Genomic DNA, 25,612 nt, shown 5'->3' on the forward strand with positions numbered 1-25,612 from the left:
CTGGCTCTCTCCCCCTCTCTGGCTCTGGCTCTCTCTCTCTGGCTCTGGCTCTGGCTCTCGCTCTGGCTCTGGCTCTCTGGCTCTGGCTCTCGCTCTCTGGCTCTGGCTCTGGCTCTCGCTCTCGCTCTCTCTGGCTCTGGCTCTCGCTCTCGCTCTCTCTCTGGCTCTGGCTCTCGCTCTCTCTGGCTCTGGCTCTCGCTCTCTCTCTGGCTCTGGCTCTCGCTCTCTCTCTGGCTCTGGCTCTCGCTCTCTCTCTGGCTCTGGCTCTCTGGCTCTGGCTCTCTCTCTGGCTCTGGCTCTCTCTCTGGCTCTGGCTCTGGCTCTGGCTCTGGCTCTGGCTCTCTCTGGCTCTGGCTCTGGCTCTCTCTCTGGCTCTCGCTCTCTGGCTCTCGCTCTCTCTCTGGCGCTGTCTGTCAGTATAAGGACCATTCAAACTGTTCCAGAAGAGGAAAGGGGACAAGGTTTCTACACTACTTTTTCTGGCGCCCAGAAAAGATGACTCCTGCCATCCTATCATGGATCACTGTTTGGTGATCCCAAAATTCGAGATGCTAACTCTTCACCAGTTGCTTCCTATGCTAGGCAAGGATGCGTGGTTGGCAGCACTGGATTTAAAGGAAGCCTACCTGCACAATCCCAGTCAGGGAATCTTGCAGAAAACTTCGCTTCAAAGCAGGCTTCATGCATAATCGGTTCTCTGCACTGCCCTTTGTGAATACCCTGGGCGCTGTAGATAAGCCCAAGTGCCTAGCTCCAGTCATTGCAATTTGCAGGCAAAGAAATATTCAGATATACCCATATCTGGACGATTGTCTAATTCAGGCAGAAAGCTAGGACATACCATTGATTCATTGGGCGTTTGTATAAAAAGTGCTAACTTCTCTGGGGTACACCATAAACGAAAAGAAGTCGCATCTGGTACCCTGCCAACAAATTGTATTCCTGAGAGCAAGCTTGAACACAACTTCCCGGATGGCTTTCCTCACGCCAGCGAAGTCTGTTCATTTGACAGCTTACTTCAAACTAATGGCCACAAAGACCCTGCTTTCTCCAGACAAATACTGCAAGCCTTGGGGTTCATGGCCTCCTGCGTTCTCCTAATTCCACATGCAAGACTGCATGTGAGGAAACTACAATGGTCTCTAAAGTCTATGGTGTCAACATTCTCAGGATCTAGAAGCAATGATTCCTATCATACCTTGCCTACAGTTAGTTCCTTTGGTGGGCAGAGGCCTGCCACCAAAACAAGGGACTGCCATTCACTCTACCCCCTGCTGTCCAAACCCTAAGAACAGTTGCATCAGAGTATGCATTAGGGGCTCACTTAGCAGGGAATTGTATTCAGGGCAAATGGAAACCAAGTCAAATGCACCTGCATATCATTCAAAAAGAAATGTTAGCTGTACAGAGTGCTCTGACTGCCTTCAAGGACCGCATTCTTCCAGGACAATTAATGGTTAAGACTGACAACACCAATTATGTGGCACATAAGCAAGCAGCGGGGAACCCACTCATTCCCTCTCTGCAGATTAGCCATGACTCTGTGGAACACAGCCTTGAGCTACCAAGTGCGCCTACAGGCTCAGTTCCTGCCAGGAAAGCTAAGTACTCTGTCAGACTAAGTAGAAATCTCATGGACCCACACGAATGGAAACTGGAACCAAAGACATTCAGCATGTTGATAAACAAATGAGGGAGCCCGGAGATGGACCCATTTACCTCCCCCTAGAACTACCAATTGGACAAATTCTGCACAAGGACTCCTCACAAACAAGTTTGGAAAGTGGATGGCCTGTCCTTCACCTGGAAAAATAGGTTTATGCCTTTCCTCTTCTCCTCTTCTCCTTTCCAAGGTACTACTAAAGATCAAGCAGGACAAACCAAGGATGTTACTGATTGCACCAGACTGGCCACTCCAACACTGGTACCCCCTCTTGTGCAGTGTCACTGCTGGCCCCATGGCACCTGCCTCAGACCCCTATCCTGCTGTCCCAGCAGAAGGGCCAGATTCTGAACCCTCCTCTTCAAACCCTGAACCTGGCAGCCTGGCTCATTGCCTGATCTCTGTTAACCATCCCTCAGTAAACAAGTGTCTGATGTCATTCTGGAGGCAAGGAGGCCTAGTACTAGAAAATATTATGCTGAAAAATGGAAAAGTTTTTGTTCCTGAAACCAAACTCTGGATGAGCACAGCAGCGACCAATTTACCTCAGATTCTTCAATACTTAACTGAGATGCTTCACAAGGGCCTTTCCTTTTCCTCCAAAATTCATGCCTCTGCATTTCAGCTCATTCCAACATAAAACCCACCCCTCTTCTCTCATCCACTGCTCAAGCAGTTCCTCAGAGGAGCTAAAAGCTTAAAACAACCCAGGAGAGAGCCCTTGCTCCAGCCTGGGACCTTAGCTTTCTATTGGAAAAACTTACTCTACCTTCTTTTGAGCCAGTTGCAAATGCAGAGTTGAAATTTCTTTCTTGGAAAACAGCCTTCCTTTAAGTCATCACCTCAGCAAGAAGGGTGTCTAAATTACAGGCCTTTATGGCAGTGGACCCTTTCATTATTTTTCATGTGGACACTGTGTCTTTCAGGACCAATCCCTCCATGCCCAAGGTAGTATCCAGTGTGACTTTTAATCAGTCCATCCATTTGCCAACCTTTTCTAATCCACAGAACAAAGGGGAACAGATACTGCACTCCTTAGATGTGCACAGACTATCTCTATATTTTACTTGGACAGGACCAAACCTCTCAGGAAATCTGAATGCTGGTGGCATTTGCTACAGGGGCAGAGGGGGAAGGCTGTTTCAAAGCATCCAATTTCTAAATGGATAGGCCATTGCATTCATTTCTGCTTTAAGCACCATGGAAAACCTGTCCCTCAGGGGATAAGACCACATTCAACCAGGGCTGCATCTACCTCTTCAGCCTTCAGAGGTGTCCCTACCAGGGACATCTAGAAGCTGCTGCCTGGAATTCTGTACATACTTTCACCAAGCATTACCATTTGCCAATGTTCTCTAAATCCAGAGCTGGTTTTGCCACTCCAGTCTTGCAGGGCCGTATAGCTGGTCCAGATGCGATCTAAATTTCCTACTCCCATCCTTAGCTTTGGGAATCTACCCAACTGTGATGACGGCAACAGTGAAACACTAAGAACATAATACAGTTGTGTACACTTACCATAAATGTAGATGCTAGAGTGTATTCACTGTTGCAGTACTGGTTACTCTCCCTCTAGCCCCCTAACTTTCTTTTGGCTATACCTCTATCCCTTTTTTACTGTGCTTAAAAGCATTTTGGTGTATTTGAGTTTACGTCATGAAAGATGAGACAGCAACTGACGCAGGACCCAAGCCTTTGATAATCATGCTGACTGAGTGCTACTGCAAGGAGATAACCAAAATGTGATGACTGCAACAGTGATTACACTCAAACATATACATTTTGTTAAGTGTAACACAAGTGTACTTCCCCCTCCTCCTGCAATTATCTAAGGGCAGTCGCCACAAGTTACCCCTCAGAGTGGACCTTCTCACACAAGATAAGGGAACCCAAGTCTACGACAGTCTCTTCACCTCACTCTTGGTAGGATTCTGGTCAGTTTCAGACACCTTTATAGCGGGGACATGCTCACTGTCTTGCAGGAGGCCAGGAAACCCAATACAAGGAGATCTTGCATATCCAAGTGGAAAAGATTCTCCGTATGGTGTCTTAAAAGGAATATGAACCAGTTGCTAAGCAAGACTCCTCTAGTACTGTCTTGCCATTGTGAACTTTTGCAGACAGGGTTAGCATTCTCATCAAGGCCCATTTGTCTGCCATTTCTGCATGCCCCTTTGGGTCCCCCCTTTAGCTTCCAGATTGCCTGAAAAACTTCATCTCGGGCCACCAAGGAAGCCCATTCCCCCTCCATGGGACCTGAACTATGTTTTAGAGAAGCTCACACTCCTACCATTCGAGCCAGCGTTCAAAGCTTCCCTAAAACAGTGCACATAGATGATTGTCCTAGTAGCCTTCTATTCCACTTATTCCACAGAGATATCCACAGAGGGTAACTCTTCGAACCAACCCATCCTTCATGCCCAAGGTGGTCAATGACCTTTCTTTAAATCAAGCCATCCACTTACCCACTTTCTTTCCCAACCCACAGGGAGACGGCGGGAGAGTACTACATTCCCTGGATGTGCACAGACAGATTCTATCTGCACAAAACCTGGCCCATCAGACAGCCTGACCAACTGTTAATCTCTTTCTATCCCAGGGCCCTAGGAAAAGCAGTATCTAAGCAAACCATTTCAGCCTGCATTTCCACAACTTTTCCCTTTTGCTACAAACACCACAAGAGACCCTTGCATGGCAGTGTTAAAGCACATTCAACCAGGACAGTGGGTTCTTCTGGAGCATTCTTCAAAGACGTGGACACTTCCATTATCCTTGAAGCAGCCGCTTGGTGGTCTGTGCACAGCTTTGCAAAGCATTATAAGATGGACCAGATTTCCAAGTCCAGGGATAGATTTGCCAGGGATTCCTGGAGACCTCTACTAGGCCACCTTCCCCTTCCTCACAGTGAGCTTAGGCACTCACCCATATGTACAGAATGCTGCAACATGTGAATAGAAGGACATAGAAAAGTTGTGCATAATCTTACCGTAACCATTGATGTCCTTTTCCATGTTGTGGTATTTTCCCCTCCCACCTACCTCTCCTATCTGGCATTTTCATTTTTGGATGGCACAGGACTTGCATTACCTCCTCTGGGACTTTTTGCAGCTAGGGTGCTCAGTTCTGAGGTCTGGTGCACACACCACTTTTATGACCCACACCCTGCTGGCCATGTCAGACATCCCACGCACACCATACAGTGACTGAAATCTTTTGTATACTGGCCGGACATTCGGGTAGCAAGGTGAGAAAACCCATACGTATAGAGTACTGCAACATAGAAGAGAAGGACATCTATGGTTATGGTAAGATTTTAAGCAACTTTTCTTTCCTGCTAGTCAGTGAAACCATGACTGAACCTGCATGAAAAGGCTAGTGAGGGAAATGACATGGATTCTTAAGTGCCTAGTAACCTTTCATATGTAAGAATACAGTGCAGTAATGAACTTTGTAATGTTAAACTTGGGAAAGTGCCAAGTCATAATCTTGAGGTCACAAATTGACTATGCCTTGATTTATTTTGGAATATCTACGCACGTAAAAGTTAATACATTACAGAAAAGGTTCAAGAAAATTTGGCAGTTCAATATTTTCAGATGAGTTTTTGCCTTTACTGTAGTGCTTGCTTGTGTGGGTGGGGGGTTACAAAATGTTAGCTTTAGATTATGAGAATGCTAAATTGGGTGTTGAAGCAGAAGACTGCATTTATAGTGACTTCCTAGGGCAGCAGTAAAACGTTTGGAAAAAGTGTAAAGTTTAGTTTAAGATAGAATGTTAGCTTTAAAGTTGCTTTTCACCAGTAAAGGTGTAGAAGATGGGCACGTGAGTGTATATTTTAAGAGTAGCCACAAGGCCAGGAGGTTGAGAATGCGTTGCCAGGCTTTTGCTTTACAGAACATGTTGTAATTTTAGTTGCCAGTAGCCTGCTAAATGCAGTTGCAATTGTCTCCCTTTGGCAGTACTGTTTACTGAAATGTGCAGTGCCTTAGTTTGACCGAATATCTAATGATGGACTTTTTTGTTTTTAAGCGCTTATGGAGCCTATGCAGCAGCACAGCCAGCACAAGGATATGCACAGACTGCTCAGGTAATTGTGATTATAAATGTTTAACATAAACTCAGTTGTGAAGGTTGCTGTTTTGTCACAGCTCTGTTTTGTTTAGTGTGGCGCACTGCTCTGAGGAGCTCATGGGCCAGTGATGTCAGATCTCTACAGAGCAAGCTTAACCTCATTTACAAGGGTCTTTTTAGCACTGTGGAAGACCGTGCCAAGATCAGACAGTCTTTCCTTATGAGAAGGAACTCTAGGGGCAATTTAAGTCCTACTAAAGTCTTGTGGGAGCATGTCTGACTTTCTAAATGCCTAGCTTCAGAAGGCCAGCATCTTTATCTTGACAGTTCCTATTTTAGGAAGAGAAATTTCAAATGCTTCCTATCTTGTCTCTCCTCTGGGCTCAGGCTGTGCACTACTGGGTACCTCAGTATGGATAGAGCTCTGGTGTCACACACTGATTGCTTTGGTGCGGGTAACATTGCTGCCAAACCCTTTGTCTGTTACTGGATCTCCAGTGATGGGAACTGGGTTTTGACAAGGTGGGTGGGGTCTCTACCTTGAGCATTCTGTGTTGTCAGGACCGAAGATCCTCAATTTGGATTTAGCTCCTCTGGTTGCCTTTAGCTCCAGAGGCCTTTATATCTGCAGTTGGAGAGGGTTTATCGATGTAGGTACTGACCTTGAGAACACTTTAGTGAATTCCACAGTGCAGAATGATATTGCCCTTAGACGTTCATCAAATTGATCACTGCTGCATTGGCCTTAACTGTATGAGTTATATGCTGCCAAGGATTAACTAGCTGGACAGCTTCCAGTGCTTAAGGGGACTCTTTCACATGCCCATACAAGCAAAGCAGCTAGACTTGAGTTGAATTACACAAGTTTGGGCAAGAAGCCCTTCAGAGATTTACTGCCAACAGTGTGCTCTTGTAATGCTTTTTGAAGATTGATGGTTGGCTTGTGTTTTTCATTGCTGGGCAGGTGAGTTCCGTTTTGGGGGCCTTCCATTTGTATTAAAGTTTGCTTTTAAAGGAGTGTTTTTAAAGGATAGTCTTGAGACTGTAACATAATTTTAAATGGAACACTGTGTTTTCCTTCAGTTTAAAAGTGGTGTAAAGTGGAGAAATGTTTACTTTTATTGGGGCTGGCTTAGTGCGTTAAAAGGCTTTTAACTACTGTCAAAAATTTTTGTGGACCGGTAATGTTTATTGCTTCGCATCTTCCCTGGGAAAGAGGCACCGTTTTCAGCTTGACCACAGGACATACCACCGGTCCCTTAGTTGATCCTTCTATCCATAAAAAAAATGCCTTTGCCACCACAGAGGGTAGCAGTTTGCCTCTGCTGCATTTGGGTAACATTGCTGTGGCAAATTGTGCCACCACTTTCACCCAAGATTTCTCTGGTGTAGCTCCTACAGCCGCTATGGACCCATGTTTAGCTATGTCCTCCATTGTTGTTGGGGTCCCCTCTGTGGACAAGGGAGAACCCATCTTGTTGGTCCTGGGAAAGGGGCTAGAAGTTTCCAGCATACCTCTTAACTATATCAACTTTCGCAGAATTTCCAGATTTTGGTCTCATTTTTCATCTGTTCCTCGTATGTGATTCTCTGGTAAATGATTGAGGATTGAAGTCACTAAATGACAGTTGAGATTCAGACTTCATTCTGTTCAAAAAAAAAAGTCTGTGGTAATGCAAAACTTGCTAGTCTGTCTACCTTTCTAAGTTTTATAAGAGCAGTATTTAAAAATTGTCCCTATTTTGGGAATGTTCTTCCTGTTTCACAGTTGCAGTCCTTACATTTGGGTAATCTGCTGGCAGGTTGCCCTCAGTCGGCCTGATTAACAAAGTCTTGGGTCCTGCGTCTGTTGCTGTCCTTTCTTCCATGACTTCAGGTCGTCAGGGGTATAAAACATGCAGCAGCCGACGCCATTACATCAGTCTTTCTTGCCTCGCGGTGCCCATAGCAGTTTGCAAGTGCCGGTCGGCCAACTCCTGAAATTTTCTTCGAGTTTCAGAACTGAAGTCTTCAACTAAAAGCTAAGTAACCCCGTTGGGGAAACTTTTTCTTGCTCCTTACCGATGTCAGTAAAAGTTAATAATTGTATTACTTGTGCGAAGCAAAGACCTCTCAAGGATTTTCATTTGTACTGTATTCCTTGCCTAGGCCCTGACCACAGCGTGCCTTGCTGTCTGTTTTGTGCTAAATTTAATCAACGCACTATTAAACGGTATATTTTTTGCTTCTAAATATTTTTCCTCAAGATTTAACTATCCAGAAATGTCGTCTGTTAGCAATCAGACTACCAGAATACCTAAAATAACGCAAAGAAAAAGGCAGTCTAGGTCCAAAACGATGACTAAGCTTCTCCTAAGCCAGTCGCCAGTTCGCCAGTACTCATTGAGGTGCTTTTGCAGCCCCTGATGCCTGCTACTTTTGATTTGCAGGCCTCTACTGAGACCCATTTGGAGTCCGGTATGCCGCGAGATTCTTTAAGTATTGAACCCACAGATGTCTCTACCTTAGATGGGTCTGGAGCTGCTGAGCAGGCACTGACTTCTGAGGGTGTTTTCAGGCCTAAAGATTTGTATATTAAACCAACGCCATCTTCAGAACTAAGGCCAAAAACTGTCTAAAAAAAACTGCGCTTGGTCCACGTGTTTAGGCCCCAATGCCTAAAAAACAAATGATCAGAATGGCTGAGGATTTAATTACTTTGATCAGGGGTACCCATCTCCCTCCTGTTAAGAGGCCTAGGCAAGGCACTGACTATGAATCTTCAGATCAGGTTTCTATTTTTTCTGATTCCTCTGCTGATCAGGAATTATCTATTCCCACTTATGAGGACTCTGATGCAAAAGATCCATCCCTTCTGCTTCTCCTGAGGCTTTTTTCTTTTGGAGAAACTTTGCATACCTTAAGGGAAGACTTTCACTAAAAAGAGACTTGGGGATTTCCTTCTTCCTTCTTCCTTCTTCCTCAGCATAGGCCTTTGGCTATACCTCCTGTTCTAGACATTGTTGTTGATGTTTTCTCTGAGTCCAGTATGGCTACAGATTCCCTGCCTCTGGCTCCTAGCAAGCCAGACAGATATTACAGGGTCCCTGACTCCCACAAATTCCTTTTTTAAAAACCCTACTGCTGACCCTAAAACAATTTCTCAGGGTCCCAAGGGCGTTGAGGCTTTTAGTGCTAAAATTCCTACCCATTCTGATAGAGATTCCAGGGTGCTGGATAGATGGGGTAAGAAGGTTTACACGTCTGCAACCTTGGCAATCAGGGCTTCAAACTGAATTTCATATGCTTAAATATTAACAGCATGTCATGGGCTTAAACAGAAAATTATGTTGATTTCCGACTGTGTGGAAAAGAGTTGCAGGATTTATTGCATTCAGCTGAACAAGTTGGTAAATATATTTTGCAATGTGGTTTTGATTCCTTGGAGGCCTGTTGCAGGGCTGCTGTAACTGGATCTGTGATAAGAAGGCATGCTTGGCTCATATAGCAAAATCTGCATGACCATGTTAAAGCAAAATTGTTGGATGCTCCTTTACAACAGGGCAGTCCATTTGGTAATAAGGCAGAAGTAGCTTTGAAAAAGATGGAAGACAAAGCTAAATCTATGCAAACTGTAAAATTTCCTACAAGTGCAGCCACCCAGGTTAGTAGGCAGTGGCCTAAGAACTGGTCCTTTCCAAAGGCTCCAGGTTTCAGTCCCAAGGAACTTGGAGAACAAAACTGTGGGGTGCCTCCACCTCCAAATCTGGAAGTAACAAGGCACCATCCTACGGCAAACAGTCTCAATGACTTTCCTCTGCCATTTCCAAACACGTATCTTTTGACTGTCCCTTTGGGGGGAAAACTGGCACTTTATGCACGAAACTGGCAACTGATTACCCAGGACAAATGCGTCTTAAATATAGTATCCCAGGGATACAAATTTAATTTCTACACATTGCCAATCCCAAACTGATGGCCAGATCTGCCTCCAAATCAGTGGGTAGAGGTCCAGAAACAAGTTATGTCCCTCATGGATATGGGGGCTATTCAACGAGTACCAGAAAAGGAACGGGGATAAGATTTTTATTCAAGACTCTTCTTGGTATCCAGAAAAGACCAATCATGCCATCCAATTCTGGACTTATTCATTTTAAATACATTTCTGGACATTCCAAAATTCAAGGTGCTGACTCTCCAACAGTTACTGCCTATGCTAGGCAAGAATGTCTGGTAACTCTAGACTTAAGAGGCTTGCCTGCATATCCCAATCGGGGAATCTTGTAGAAGATGCCTGCAATTCAAAGCAGGCTATTTGCATTACCAGTTCTCTGCACTGCCCTTTGGCTTATCTACTGCACCCAGGGTCTTCACAAAGTGCCTGGCATCAGTGATTGCATTTTGCAGAGAAACATTCAAATTTATCCTTATCTGGACGATTATCTAATTCAGGCAGAAAACAAGGACACTCTTCTACAACATCTGGCATTTGTAAAAAGAGGCTTCTGACATGCCTAGGGTACACCATAAACGAAAATAAATCACAACTGGTACCCTCTAAAATTACATTCCTGGTGCAAGCTTGAATACAACTGCCCGGATGGCTTACCTCGCGCCAAATAAATTCAATTGATGACATACTTTAAACAAGTGTCCACAAAAACCCAGCTCTGCAAGAAAATTTCTGCAGGCTTTGGGGTTCATGGCTTCCTGCATTCTACTAATTCCATATGCAAGACTGCATAAGAGAAACTTCATTGGTACCTAAAAAGCTTATGGAGTCCATGTTGTCACAACCTGGAAACTGATTCTTCATTCCTTGCCTGCAACAGGAGTTCCTATGGTGGGCAGAGGCCTGTCACCAAAGCAAGGGACTGTCATTCATTTCTACCCCCTGCCACCCAAACCCTGACTACAGACGCATCAGACTATGCTTGGGGGGCCCATCTGGCAGGGAGATACATTCAGGGAGAATGGAGCTCAAACCAAATGCACCTACATATCAACCAGAAAGAAATGCTAGCTGTACAGATTTGCTCTGACTCTTCAAGGACTTCCTTCATCCAGGGCAACTATTGATAGCTGGACAACACCACAGTTATGTGGTACATAAGCAGGGGGGTACCCACTCCTACCTCCTTTGCAGACTAGCCATGACCTTGTGGAACACTGCCTTGACTTACCAAATACATCTACAAACTCAATTTCTGCCAGGAAAGCAAAATTCTCTGGCAGACCAGCTAAGCAGAAAGCTTATGGACCCACACGAATGCAAACTGGATCCACAAATCTTCAGCATGTTGACACAAAAATGGGGGAGCCTAGACATATTTTCCTCTCACCAAAACTGTCGGACAAATTCTGCACAAGAATTCATCACAAAAAAACTTGGAAAGTGGATGCTCTCTCCTTCAGCTGGGAAAACCTATCTGTCTCTGCCTTTCCCTGTCTGCTGAGATGCTTCACAAGGGCCTATCTTTTTTTCTTTTATAAAAATCCATGCCTCTCTCGGCTCATTACAACACAGAGCCTCCTCTCTTTTCTCATCCCCTGATAAAACAGTAACTTAGAGGGGCCAAAAATGTGAGACCTCCAAGGAGAGCACCTACTACTGCATGGGACCTCAATTTTGTGCTGGAAAAACTCACCCTACCTCCTTTTGAACCAGCTACTACTGCAGACATAAAATTTATTTCTTGGAATGCAGCCTTTCTTTTAGCAGTCACTTCAGCTAGGAGGATTTCAGAACTACAGGCTCTCATGGCAGTGGAGCCTTTCATCATCTTTTATTTGGATGGGGTGGCCCTCAGGATCAATCCATCCTTTATGCCCAAGGTGGTATCCAGTGTGGCTCCTAACCAGACTATTCATCTGCCAACTTTTTTCCCAAATCTGCAGAACAAGGGGGAATGGATTCTGCGTTCATTGGATGTACACAGACGTTTAAGATTCTACTTAAACAGGACAAAGTCTCAAAGTCTGAGCAAACTACTGGTGGCATTTGCTGCAGGGGCAGAGGGAAAGGCTATTTCAAAGCAGACTATTTCAAAATGTATAAGCCATTGTATTAGTTTCTGCTACATGCACATTGGTAGACCTGTCCCCAAGGGGATCAGATCCCATTCCACCAGGGTTGCATCTTCTGCAGCCTTTCTCAGAGGGGTTCCTACCAGACACGTTCTAGAAGCTGCTACTTGGAGCTCAGTTCATACATTCACCAAACATTACCATTTACCTCTCTCCTAAATCTGGGCAGGCTTTGCCACTGCTGTCCTGCAGGGCCTTATAGCTACTTCTAATGCTGTGTAATTCCATCCTCCCAACCATAACTTTGGGAATCTACCCAAATGTAATGACCAACAGTGAAACACGAAGAACATAGTACAGTTGTGTGCACTCTACATAAATGTAGTTGTTAAGAGTGTATTCACTGTTGCAGTCCTGATTACCCACCCGCCAGCCCCCTTTTTCTCTTATTATATCTTTTCTTTCCTTTACTATGCTGAAAAGCCTTTTTGGTGTATTTGCTTTTAGTTAGAGGAATATTTTTTTTATTTTTTTTTGTGTTCTAAATTGTGTGTGTGTGTGTGCTCCCCATTTGGAGGGCACCTGACATCTGGGGCAAGAAAAACTGATTAAAATGGCGTCTGCTGCATGTTTTATACCCCTGACGACCTGATGTCATGGAAGAAGAGACAGCAGCCGACGCAGGACCCAAGACTTTGTTATTCAGGCTGACTGAGGGCAACCTGCCAGCAGATTACCCATATGTAATGACTGCAACATTATGGTAAGTGTACACAACTGTACTTTCTCCGGTTTCAGCGAGGTGCTTTTGCAGCCCCTGATGCTCGCTTCTGTGAATTGTTTCGGTGTGTGGTATACCACAAAACTCTTGGACTAAGGATCCTGCGGTTGTCTACCTTGGATGGCACTGGAGCTGCCTAGCAGGCACTGGCTTCCGAGGAAGTACTTCGCACTACAGATTCTCTACACAATCTGATTTCTTCTTTTGCGACTACCATTCTTTCAAACTATAGAGATGTTAATCGTGTTTCACTGTTGCAGTCATTACTCTTGGGTTATCCTGCTGACAGGCTACCCGCAGTTGGCCTGAATTCCAAAGTCTTGGTCCGGCGTTGGTTGCTGTCACCTCTTCCATGACATCAGTGCGGCAGGGGTATAAAAGATGCAGCCGACGCCATTTTCTTCAGTCTTTCTTGCCTCGCGGTGCCTGAAGCAGAAGCAGTTCGCAAGTGCCAGTTGGCAGACTCCTGAGATTTTCGTGTTTGAATTTCATATCCGAAGTCTTCATTTAAAGCTGGCACTCCGTTAGAAACTTTTTTTTTGCTCCAGACTGATGTCAGAAAAAGTTAATAGTATTTCTTGTGGGAAGCAAATACCTCATAAGAGCTTCCATTCTTATTGTATTCCTTGCCTAGGCCCTGATCACGACGTTGCTAATTGCATGTTTTGTGCTAGATTTAACCAACTCACTATTAAGCGTCGGTACGATTTTGCATTTCATTACTTTGGCCGAAGATTTTAATTACACAGTGTCATAGATAGCCATCAGACTACCGCAATTCACAAACGCAAGGAAAAGGACAGGCATCCGAGGTCCAAAACTGACTAGGCTTCTTCTAAGCCAGTCGCCGGTTCTCGGTGAGGTGCTTTTGCAGCCCCTGACGCCCACTACCTCAGAGCCGCAGGCCGCTTCCGACTCCCACGTGGAGCAGACTAGGCCGCTGGAAACTCAAGGTATTGGACACTTGGAAATTATTCCCTCAGATGGGTCCGGAGCCGCTGAGCAGGCATCGGCTTCTGAGGGTGTTTTCAGGCCTACACAGTTGTATGTAAAACCGACTACAGCTTCTAAGGCAAAGACTAAAGCACCACTAAAGACAAAAACAAGTGCAGCAAGCCCATGGACAGGCCTCCATGCCTAAAAAAAAGATGCTCAAAATGGACTCAAAGACCTAATTACTTTGATCAGGGGTTCCCATCCCCCTCCTGATACGAGGCCTAGGCAAGAGACAGAGTATGACTTTTCAGATCAGGTTTCCATTTCCTCTGACTCCTCTTCTGAACAGGAATACTCTCTTCCTCCCTATGAGGATTCTGATGCTGAAGAATCCATCCCTTCAGCCTCTCCTCCTGAGGATTATTCTTTTGGGGAAACCCTGCACACCATGATGGAGCACTTCCACTGGGAGAGCCAAGACTACTCAGAATCTAAGAAAAGGCTCAGACTTTCTTTTTCTACCTCAGCACAGGCCTCTTGCTATCCCCCCTGTTTTATACATTGGAAATGATATATTTTCAGAGTCCGGCCTGTCTCCTGACTCCTTACCCCCTGCACCTGTTAGGCCAGACAGATACTACAGGGTTCCAGATTCACATAAATGTCTATAAAAACCCTGCTGCTGTCCCAGAAACCATTTCTCATGGTCCGAAAGGGGTCAAGGCTTCCACTGCAAAAAGCCCTATCCCCTCTGATAGGGATTCAAGAGCACTGGACAGATGGGGGAACAAGGTTTACACTTCTGCTACCTTGGCTGTGAGGGCTTTAAATTGTCAATTTCATATGCTCAAATATCAACAATACTTAGTCACTGCTTAAACAGAAAATATTAACAAATTCTGAATGTGCAGAAAACAAGGAAATGCAGGATTTATTGCATGCAACTGAACAAATGGGAAGGCATACTTTGCAATGTGGTTTTGATTCTCTGGAGGCCTCTTGCAGGGCTGCTGTTACGGGTTCTGTTATTAGGAGGCATGCTTGGTTAAAGGAACAGAATCTGCCTGATCATGTTAAAGCAAAATTATTAGATGCTCCATTACAGCATAATACTTTGGTGTTAAAGCAGAAGAGGTGTCGAAGAAAATGGAGGACACAGCAAAATCTATGCAGACAGTTAAGGATTTCTTACAGGTGCAGCCACCCAGATTTAGCAGGAACTGGCCCACACATAATTGGTCCTTTCCAGTGTCAGGCCACAAAGAGGCAGATACAGACGCCCCAGAGGCAGATCCCAGCCCCAAGGCTCATACAGGCCTAAACAGTGGGGTGCTTCTACCTCCAAAAGTGGAGAATACAAATCACAGCCATACAGGAAACAGTCCCAATGACTTTCCTCTGCCAGCACCAAGCACTTACCTTTTGGGAGCTCCATTAGGGGGAAAACTAGCACTTTTTTCACAAAATTGGCACATGATCACTCAGGACAAATGGGTCTTGAATAAGGTGTCTCGGGCTACAAGTTCCACTTTCACACCCTGCCAAGGACAAAAGGTATGCCAGACCTGCCACACAATCAATGGGCAGAGGCACAAAAGCAAGTTTCATCCCTCATGGAAATGAGGGCCATTCAGAGAGTACCACAGCAAGAGCAGGGACAAGGATTTTACTCGAGACTTTTCTTAGTACCCAGAAAGGACAAAGCCTGGAGACCAATACTGGACCTGTCTATTCTAAACTCATTTCTGGATGTTCCAAAATTCAAAATGTTGAGACTGCAGCAGCTTCTGCCCATGCTGGGCAAGAAGGCTTGGCTTGTAACTTTGGACCTAAAAGAGACATACCTGCATGTCCCAATCAGACAATCTTGCAGAATATACCTCCGATTCATAGCTGGCTCAATGCAATACCAATTCTCTGCACTGCCCTTTGGCTTATCTACTGCGCCCAGGGTCTTCACAAAATGCCTGGCATCAGTAATTGCATTTTGCAGACAGAGGAATTCAAATATATCCTTACTTGGACGACTGCCTTATTCAAGCAGAGAACAAGGACATTCTACTAAAGCTTCTGGCGTTTGTAAAAAGATTACTAATTTTCCTAGGGTACACAGTAAACAAAAAGAAATCAAAACTAGTACCCTCTCGAGATATTCCTGGGTGCAAGCTTAAATACATCTACCCAGATGGCTCATCTCACGCCAGACAAAGGCAACTGACTTCTTTCTTCAAAATGTTTGCAACAAAGACCCAGTTATCTGAAAGAAAAATTCTGCAGGCTTTAGGCTTCATGGCATCCTGCATTCTGCTAATTCCATATGCAAGACTGCATATGAGGAAACTACACTGGTATCTAAAAAGTGTTTGGACTCTACATTGCCACAGCCTGGAAACATTAATTACCCTCATTCCCTGCCTGCAACAGGAGTTTCGATGGTGGGCACAGACCTGTTACCGCAACAAGGGACAGCCATTCACTTTACCCACAGCCAGGCAGACACTAGCAACGGATGAATCAGATTTTGCCTGGGGGGCCCACATGGCAGAAAATGTATTCAGGGCACATGGCCGAAAAATGTATTCAGGGCACATGGCCCGCAAGCCAGATGCATCTTCATATCAATCAAAAAGATGCTACCTGTTCAAAATGCCCTGACAGCTTTCAAGGATCTACTTCATCCAGAACTACTACTGATAGACGGACAATACTATAGTCATGTGGTACATAAAACAAGCAGAGAGGCACACATTCCTACTCCCTCTGCAGACAAGCCATGACTTTGTGGGACACAGCATTAACTTATCAAGTTCACCTGCAAGCACAATTCCTGCCAGGAAAGATAAATACTCTGGCTGACGAACTAAGCAGAAACCTCATGGATCCCCACGAGTGGAAACTGGATCCACAAGTTTTCAGCATGACAAGGAAATGGGGATGCCCAGACATAGATCTGTTTGCCTCCCCTCACAACTGCCAACTAGAGAGATTCTGCACAAGGACTCATCACAAGCAAGCATTGAAAGTGGATGCCTTATCCTTCAGCTGGAAAAACCTAACAGTATATGCCTTTCTTCCACTGCCTCTCCTCCCCAAGGTACTCCCAAGGTCAGACAAGAGAAGCCAAAAATGATACTGATTGCTCCAGACTGGCCACGCCAGCACTGGTACCCAATCCTAAAAAACTTGTCTCAAGGTCCAGCCTAGGCATTGCCTCAATTTCTTCATTTACTGACTCAACAAAACAATCAGATCCTGCATAGCCAACTCAGGACCTTAAATCTGGCAGCATGGCGGATAATGTAGCCATTCAGAACACTCCTCTCTCTAAGGCTGTGATATTTTGGAGGTCAGGCGGCCCAGTACCAGAAAATCTTATGCAGAAAAATGGAAGATTCTGTGCTTGGAACCAGGCACAAGGAATTGACAGGTTTGTTCCAAACATTCCTCTGATTTTACAATACTTAACTGAGATGCTGGACAGATGCCTATCATTTTTATCAATTAAGATCCATGCCTCTGCCATTTCAGCCCATTACAATACGGAACCACCTATCTTTTCTCATTCTTTAATAAGGCAGTACCTCAGAGGGGCCAAAAACAATAAGACCTCCAAGGAGAGCACCAATACCTGCATGGGACCTCAATTGTGTCTTGGAAAAACTCACACTGCCTCCTTTTGAGACACCCTCAACAGCTGATATAAAATTCTTATCCTGGAAAACAGCACTGCTCCTAGCAATAACCTCTGCAAGATGAGTCTTGAGTTACAGGCACTCATGGCTGTGGAACCTTTCATCATTTTCCATCCAGACATGGTTTCTCTGAGGACAAACCTGTCATTTATGCCTAAGGTGGTGTCCAGTGTAGACCTTAACCAAACCATTCACTTGTCTGCCTTTTATCCATACCCACAGAATAAGGGTGAGAGACTTCTGCATTCTTTGGACATAGACAGCTACGCTTCTACTTGGGCAGAACTAAAGCGACTGAGTAACTTTTAGTGGCATATGCTGCAGGATCACAAGGAAAGGCTATCTCAAAACAGACCATTTCAAAATTAATAGGCCATTGCATTCGTTTCTGCTATTCACAACATGGCAAATCAGTGCCTAAGGGCATTAGGCCACATTCAACCAGAGCAGCAGCCTTCCTCAGAGGAGTACCAACCAAAGACATCTTAGAAGCTGCAACTTGGAGTTCGGTGCACACCTTTACAAAGCACTACCACTTACCTCTCTACTCTAAATCCAGAGCAGGCTTTGCCATTGCAGTTCTGCAGGGCCTCATAGCCTCTCCTAATCCTATTTAGCCCCAGCCACCCATCCTCAGCTTTGGGATTCAACCCAAGCGTATTGACTGCAACAGTGAAACACGATGAACATAGTACAGTTGGCTACCTACCATAAATGTAGATGTTCAAATGTATTCACTGTTGCAGTTAAGGTTACCCTCCCACCATCCCCCTTTATTTTGCTAGGTCTTATCTGTACTTCTCTATTCTATACAACCTATGTGGTGTATTTGCTTGTAGATGAAGGAAATGATTACTTTAATGCTTGCATGTTTATTGGCATAATTATTAGCCTACCCTTTTGGGGGCACCTGGCATCTGGGGCAAGAAAAATTGAAGAAAATGGCGTCTGCTGCATCTTTTATACCCCTGGCGCACTGACGTCAGGGAAGAGGCGACAGCAACCGACGCCGGACCAAGACTTTGGAATTCAGGCAGACTGCGGGTAGCCTGCCAGCAGGATAACCCAAGAGTAATGACTGCAACAGTGAGAACACTGTAACATCTACATTTATGGTAGGTACACAACTGTACTTTCTGCTGAGTCAGCATAGCAAGAGCATTCGTTATGAATGGAGACTACTATATAATTTCATCAGCGGCACCCATTTGTTTCCACTATATGTATTAGCATTGATATTTTGCAGTAACACTGGTCTTGTACGAACTGACCGTTCACTCAGGTCTGCTAGATTGTCTTACTGTAACACATCAGTAGCTTTAATGTTGTTTATTGTACCGTGCCAGATTTTTCAGTTATGTACATTGAAATTGCTTTATCAGGATAGGCAGTATGATTAGATACTAACTTGATTTCAGGGCTGTATGGTTTAATGTTGCTCCTTGTTTCGCTTTATAATGTGTAACTAGATACTATCTTGGACATAAATGATGGGTTGGACCTGAGGGAAACCATGTCAGCATGGAAAATAATGAAGGGTTCCACAGCCATTAGTGCCTGTAGCTCACTCTTGCTGAAGTGATGGCTTTAAGTAAAGCTGTTTTCCTAGATGAATTTGAACTCTGCTGTATCTGCAGGCTCAAAAGGGGGACGCATAAGATTCTCTAGTACAAAGTTAAGGTCCAAGGCATGGGTAGGAGCTCTCCTCGGGGATCTTAAATGGTTAGTTCCTCTCAGGAACTGTTTGAGAGGGTGAGAAGAGAGGTGTCTCAGTGTTGTAATGAGCTGAGATAGCAGTGGCATGAATCTTAATTGATGAGATGGATAGGTCTTTGTGGAGAAGCTCTGCAAGGTAGTGTGTGAAAGGGTGAGTGTGCGAGTTGAGTGAGTGTGGTGTGCGAGGTGAGTGGGTGTGGTGTGCGAGGTGAGTGGGTGTGGTGTGCGAGGTGAGTGGGTGTGGTGTGCGAGGTGAGTGGGTGTGGTGTGCGAGGTGAGTGGGTGTGGTGTGCGAGGTGAGTGGGTGTGGTGTGCGAGGTGAGTGGGTGTGGTGTGCGAGGTGAGTGGGTGTGGTGTGCGTGGTGAGTGGGTGTGGTGTGCGAGGTGAGTGGGTGTGGTGTGCGAGGTGAGTGGGTGTGGTGTGCGTCTCATTTTTGGATGTAATTTCAAAATTTTGTAAACTTTGTTTTTGTATTGTCATATTGCTTTGCATTGCCCTACCGATATGTGACAAAGTACAGGCAGAAGCACAGTAACAGCTGCAAAAACTAAGAGCATAAATTTGCAATAACCATGCGTATACATTAATTGCATGTTTTTACATAAGCATATGTCTGTCGCAATTAATTGACACTACATCAGATTGCAAGAAGTATGCAATATCGTAATTTTTTAAATTATGTCTTAAAAAAGCATGTTGGTGCTGTCATGCAAGTCTGAAATATTTCATGTTTATAGTGTCATTCGTTAGCTATTTAACCAAACGGGAAGGAAAAATAAGTGTGAGTTTGATGCTTTGCAAAACGGTGGCTATTCCCAGTGTATGTAGCCTAGTTCTAAATTTGACAGGAGGATTGCAACAAAAGTGTCCCACTGTAAGGAGAGAAAGGCTGACAAGAAAACCGTACATTACTCTTGTCACCTGCTGTGAGCTGTCCATCACATGCAGATAATGGGTCAAATTACCCTTAGCTCTTTGACAGCTAGGGAAGGTAGGTGTGAAGTGGGAGGGGAGATGCCTTGAACTAGATTTCAGCTTTCACAAAAGAAAGCAAGTTAGCATTTCTAAGAAACAAAAGCAATAAAATGCACTTTTCAGTTCTGTTCTGTAGCATTTGCACTGCTTGTGTTTGAAGGAAAAAGGAAGGAAAGGATAACATTTTAACCAAAAGTAGGGGACTTTAAGACAGCAGTGAATGCCTGTTAAGTCAATGAAGTGATAGCAGCTTAAGGGAAAAACGTGACAGATCTGATGCAATTTTTTGGAGACAATGCATTCTGGGATACTTAGAGGCAGAGTAAACAGTCTGAATTATTTCAAAATGCCAGCCCGCATGTGGTCAGTCAGAAATTGCATATAAAAATATCTAGAAAGCTCAAAATATTCCCAGAGTGCTGTTAAAATGTAGGAAACGCCAAACCATGATGAAATAAATGTTTTTTTAGTCTAAGGGTGTGGTTGCCCTTCAAGTAGTCATTCAGCAGCAGGGAATATTACTTACTGTTCTATTTTACTCAGTACTTTGTATGCATGCAACATCTATGAAATGACAGTAGCTTTAGGCAAACGAAGGCCTGCATGATGTAACATTTTTGAGCCAAACAATGATTTCTGGGATACTGAATGGCAACCTGATTTATCCAAACCATGTCAATATGCCAGCCTCCAGGTGGTCAGTCTAGAATTACATATACAAATATTTAAAATCCTGTAAATAGTCCCAAAGTGCTGTTAGTAGGAAACCTCATGCCATGATGTTTTAAACATGTTTTTTGAGTCTCTGGTTGCAGTACTCTACGTCTTTGGTGTCAGCATTCTCAGTACCTGGAAACACTGATTCCTATCATTCTTTGTCTAAGGGCGCAGAGGCTTGCTACCACAACAAGGGACTCCCTTTCACTCCACCCCTCACCGCCCAAACCCTGACAGCAGACTCATTAGACTATGCATGGGGGGCTCACATGGCAGGCAAATGCAATGAAGGCAAATGCAGCCCAGGAGAAATTCACCTGCATATCCATCAAAAGTGTTAGCTGTGCAGAATGTTCAGACAGCCTTCAAATACTTTATACTTCCAGGGCAGCTGTTGATTGACAGATAAAACCACAGTTATGTGGTACATAAACAAGCGGGGGGGGGGGGCTCATTCCTACCCACTCTGCAGGTTAGCCATGGCCTTGTGGAACACAGCCTTGAGCAACCAAGTGTACCTGCAAGCTCAATTCCTGCCAGGCAAACAAAATTCATTGGCAAATGACTTAAACAGAAATCTACTGGACCCACACAAGTGGAAACTGGAACGCAACTCATTCAAACTTCTAATCCACAGGTGGGGGACACCAGAGGTTGACCTATTTGCCTCCCCCAAAATCATCAATTGAGCAAGTTTTGCACCAGAAATCCCCACAGGCCAAGCATGGAAAGTGGATTCCCTATCCTTAACATGGGAAAAACTCTCAATTTATGCCTTTTCGCCTCTGCTCCTCCTCTCAAAAGTACCACTCAAGATCAAACGGGACAGACCAAGGAAAGTCCTTATTGCACCAGACTGGCCATGCCAACACTGGTACCCACTCTTGTGCAGTCTGACAGCAGTGCCATCCTGGAACTTGCATCAGACCCTCTCCCTGCTGTCCCAGCAGGAGGGGCAGATTCTGCATCCTCTGCTGCAAAGCCTGAACCTTGCAGCCTGGCCTATTCCCTGAATACACCACCAGAAACCCTCAGCAAACAGGTGCTGAATGTCATCCTTGAGGCCAGAAGGCCTAGTACTAGGAAATCGTATTCAGAATAGTGGAAAAGATACTGTTCTTGGAACCAGTCTCAGGGAAAGGGCACAGCTGTGCCCACCTTACTTAAAATCCTAGACTACTTTGCAGAGCTTCTCCACAAAGATTTGCAGAGCTTCTCCACAAAGACCTATCCATCTCATCAATTAAGATTCATGCCTCTGCTATCTCAGCTCATTACAACACTGAGCCACCTCTCTCTTCACCCTCTCATCAAACAGTTCCTGAGAGGAGCTAACCATTTAAGATCTCCGAGGAGAGCTCCTACCCGTGCTTTAGGACCTTCTCTTTGTTCTAGAGAATCTCACGCGCCCCCCTTTTGTGCCTGCAGGTACAGCAGAGTTCAAATTCATCTCTTGGAAAACAGCTTTACTTATAGCCACCACTTCAGCAAGAGTGAGTTACAGGCACTAATGGCTGTGGAACCCTTCATTATTTTCCATGCTGACAGGGTTTCCCTCAGGGCCAACCCATCATTTATGTCCAAGATGGTATCTAGTGTGGCTTTAAACTACCATTTACTAACTTTTTTCCCTAATCCTCTGAATAAAGGGAAAAGGATTATGCACACCTTGGACGTGCACATAGCTCAGGTTCTACCTCGATGGGACTAAGCCTTTCAGAAAATCTGACCAGCTGCAAGTCAGCTTTGCTGCAGGGGCAGAGGGCAAGGCCATTTCAAAGCAAACCATTTCCAAATGGATAGCACACTGTATCCATTTCTGCTGCAAGCACCATGGAAAACCTACCCCACAGGGGATCAGAACTCATTCCACTACGGCTATCTCAACCTCTACAGCATTTCTCAGGGGACCCCCTACCAGGAACATTCTGGAAGCTGCAATCTGGTGTTCTGTACACACATTCACCAAGCATTGCCACTTACCTGTCTTCTAAATCCAGAGCTGGATTTGCCACAGCAGTCTTACAAGGCACGTTAGCCAGCCCTAATACTTCTTGACTGCCTCCACCCTTCCTCAGCTTCGGGAGTCAACCCAAGTGTGATGACTGCAACAGTGAAACACGAAGAACATAGTACAGTTGTGTACACTTAGCATAAATGTAAATGTTTGAATGGTATTCACTGTTGTAGTCCTTTATGTTCTTCGTGTTTCACTGTTGCAGTCATTACATTTGGGTAATCTGCTGGCAGGTTGCCCTCAGTCGGACTGATTAACAAAGTCTTGGGTCCTGCATCGGTTGCTGTCCCTTCCATGTAGTCAGGTCGTCAGAGGTATAAAACATGCAGCCGATGCCATTACATCAGTCTTTCTTGACGCACTGTGCCCGAAGCAGAAGCAGTTCGCAAGTGCCGGTCGGCCGATTCCTGAAATTTTCTTTTTAGAGTTTCAGAACCGAAGTCTTCAAATAAAAGCTAAGAGCCCCGTTGGGGAAACTTTTTCTTGCTCCTTAACTATGTCAGAAAAGTTAATAATTGCATTACTTGTGGGAAGGAAATACCTCATGGGGATTTTCATTTATACTTAGCAACTTAGCTTGCTGTCTGTTTTGTGCTAAATTTAATCAACGCGATATGAAACATCTGTATATTTTTGCTTCTAAATACTTTGGCTCATGATTTAATTATCCAGAAATGTCGTCTGTTGGCAATCAGACTACCGGAATGCCTAAAAAAAATGCAAAGGAAAAGACAGGCTGTCACTGTCCAAAACTGACTACGCTTCTAAGCCAGTCGCCAGTTCGCCGGTACCCAGTGGTGCTTTTGCAGCCCACGATACTGGCTACTAATGATTCGCAGGCCCCTACTGAGACCCATTCGGAGTCCGGTATGCCGCAAGATGCTTCAATTATGGAACCAGTGGATGTCTCTACCTTAGATGGGTCCAGAGCCGCTGTGCAGGCACCGCTTCTGAGGGTGTTTTTAGGCCCTACAGATTTGTATATTAGACCAACGCCATCTTCAAAATTAAGGCTCAGAGGGGACAAAAACTTGAGACCACCCAGGAAGAGCTCCAACCCATGCCTGGGACCTTAACTTTGTATTGGAGAAACTCACTCTCCCTCCTTTCGAGCCAGCTGCTACTGCAGGCTTAAAATTTATTTCCTGGAAAACAGCCTTCCTTTTAGCAATCACTTCGGCTAGAAGGATTTCTGAATTACAGGCCCTTAGGGCAGTGGAGCCTTTCATCATTTATCATGTGGAAAGGGTGCGACTCAGGACCAACCCATCCTTCATGCCCAAGATGGTATCCAGTGTGGCTCTTAATCAGTCCATTCATTTGCCAAATTTATTTCCCAATCCACAGAACAAGGGGGAGCGGATTCTGCATTCATTGGATGTACACAGACAACTTAGATTTTACTTGGACAGGACTAAATCTCGAAGAAAATTTGAACACCTGCTGGTATTTACTGCAGGGGCAGAGGGAAGGGCCATTTCAAAGCAAACCATTTCCAAATGGACAAGCCATTGTATTCACTTCTGCTATAAGCACCATGGAAAACGTATCCCCAAGGGGATCTGCTCCCATTCCACCAGGGCTGCATCTACTTGTACAGCCTTTCCCAGAGATGTTCCTACCAGGGATAATCTGGAAGCTGCTACCTGGTGTTCAGTTCATACTTTGACTAAACATTATCATTTACCAATTTTCTCTAAAGCCAGAGCTGGCTTTACCACTGCTGTTTTGCTGGGCCGTATAGCCGGACCTAATGCTGTATAAATCCATCCTCCCAACCATAGCTTTGGGAATCTACCAAATGTAATGACTGCAACAGTGAAACACGAAGAGCATAGTACAGTTGTGTACACTTACCATAAATGTTGGAGTGGATTCACTGTTGCAGTTCTGGTTACCCTCCCGCCTCCTGTTTTTTCTCTTACTATGCCTCTGCATGTTCATCGTGTTACACTGCTGCAGTTATTACACTTGGGTTATCCTGCCGGGTTCCCCAGTCTGCTAGAGTTCCAAAGTCTTGGTCCGGCGTCTGTTGCTGTCGCCTCCTCCCTGACATCAGTGCGACGGGGGTATATAAGATGCAGCCGACGCCATTTTCTTCAGTCTTTCTTGACGTGCGGTGCCCGAAGCAAAAGCAGTTCACAAGTGCCGGTCGGCAGACTCCTGAGATTTTCATTTCCGAATCCAGAACGGAAGTCTTCAACAAAGCTAAGTACCCCGTTGGGGAAAATTTTTCTTGCCTCAGTCCGATGTCAGTAAAAGTTAATAACTGCATTTCTTGTGGGAAGCAAATACCTCAAGGTTTTCCATTCTTATTGTATCCCATGCCTAGGCCCAGACCACGACGTCACAGATTGTCGGTTTTGTGCTAGGTTTAACAAGCGCACTATTAAACGTCTGTTTGATTTTGCCCGACACTACTTTGGCAGAAAATTTAATTATACGATGCCGTCGGAACTTCCGAAGTCCACTATACTTAAAAAGCGCAGACACAGACAGGCATCCAAGGCCCAAAACGGACGACGACGCCTCTTCTAGGCCAGTTGCTGGTTCTCCGGTTTTCAGCGAGGTGCCTTCGCAGCCCCTGATGACCGCTTCAGCAGAACCGCAGGCAGCCACCGACTCCTTAGTGGAGATGACCTCTCCATCGGACACCCAAGTTGTACAGACTACTGAAACTGACCCTGCAGAGAGATCCGGTGTACTTGAGCCTCCTGCTACTTCAGAGGGGCGTATTCAGGCCTAGTCAGCTTAGCCCTAAACCTTCTTGTAAGTGTAAACCACCTGTTAAATCTAAGAAATCAGTCTCCAGGGCAGGCCTCCATGCCTAAGAAACAAATGCTCAAAATGCCGAAAACCTGATCACACTCATCAGGGGGTCCCATCCCCCTCCTGACAAAAGGCCCAGACAGGATGTGGATTCTGACTCCTCCGACCAGGTGTCAATTTCCTTAGTCTTCCTCAGACCTAGGTTACTCTACCCCCCCGAGGAATCAATTCCATCAGCCTCTCCCCCAGAGGATTACTCTTTTGGGGA

General features: G+C 45.1%; 1 protein-coding gene across 1 annotated transcript in view; it reads left to right on the forward strand.

The window, feature by feature from the left end:
- Positions 1–25,612, forward strand: part of LOC122800243 (RNA-binding protein EWS-like) — a 782,654-nt gene that overhangs the window by 194,855 nt on the left and 562,187 nt on the right. Inside the window, exon 3 of the mRNA XM_044069735.1 lies at positions 5,693–5,750. Coding sequence (XP_043925670.1) covers positions 5,693–5,750 — 58 coding nt within the window. The remainder of the gene's footprint in view (positions 1–5,692; positions 5,751–25,612) is intronic.

This window comes from Protopterus annectens, chromosome 4.part0 (genome assembly GCF_019279795.1).
Source record: "Protopterus annectens isolate FY-2018-M chromosome 4.part0, PAN1.0, whole genome shotgun sequence".
NCBI classification, from domain to species: Eukaryota; Metazoa; Chordata; order Ceratodontiformes; family Protopteridae; genus Protopterus; species Protopterus annectens.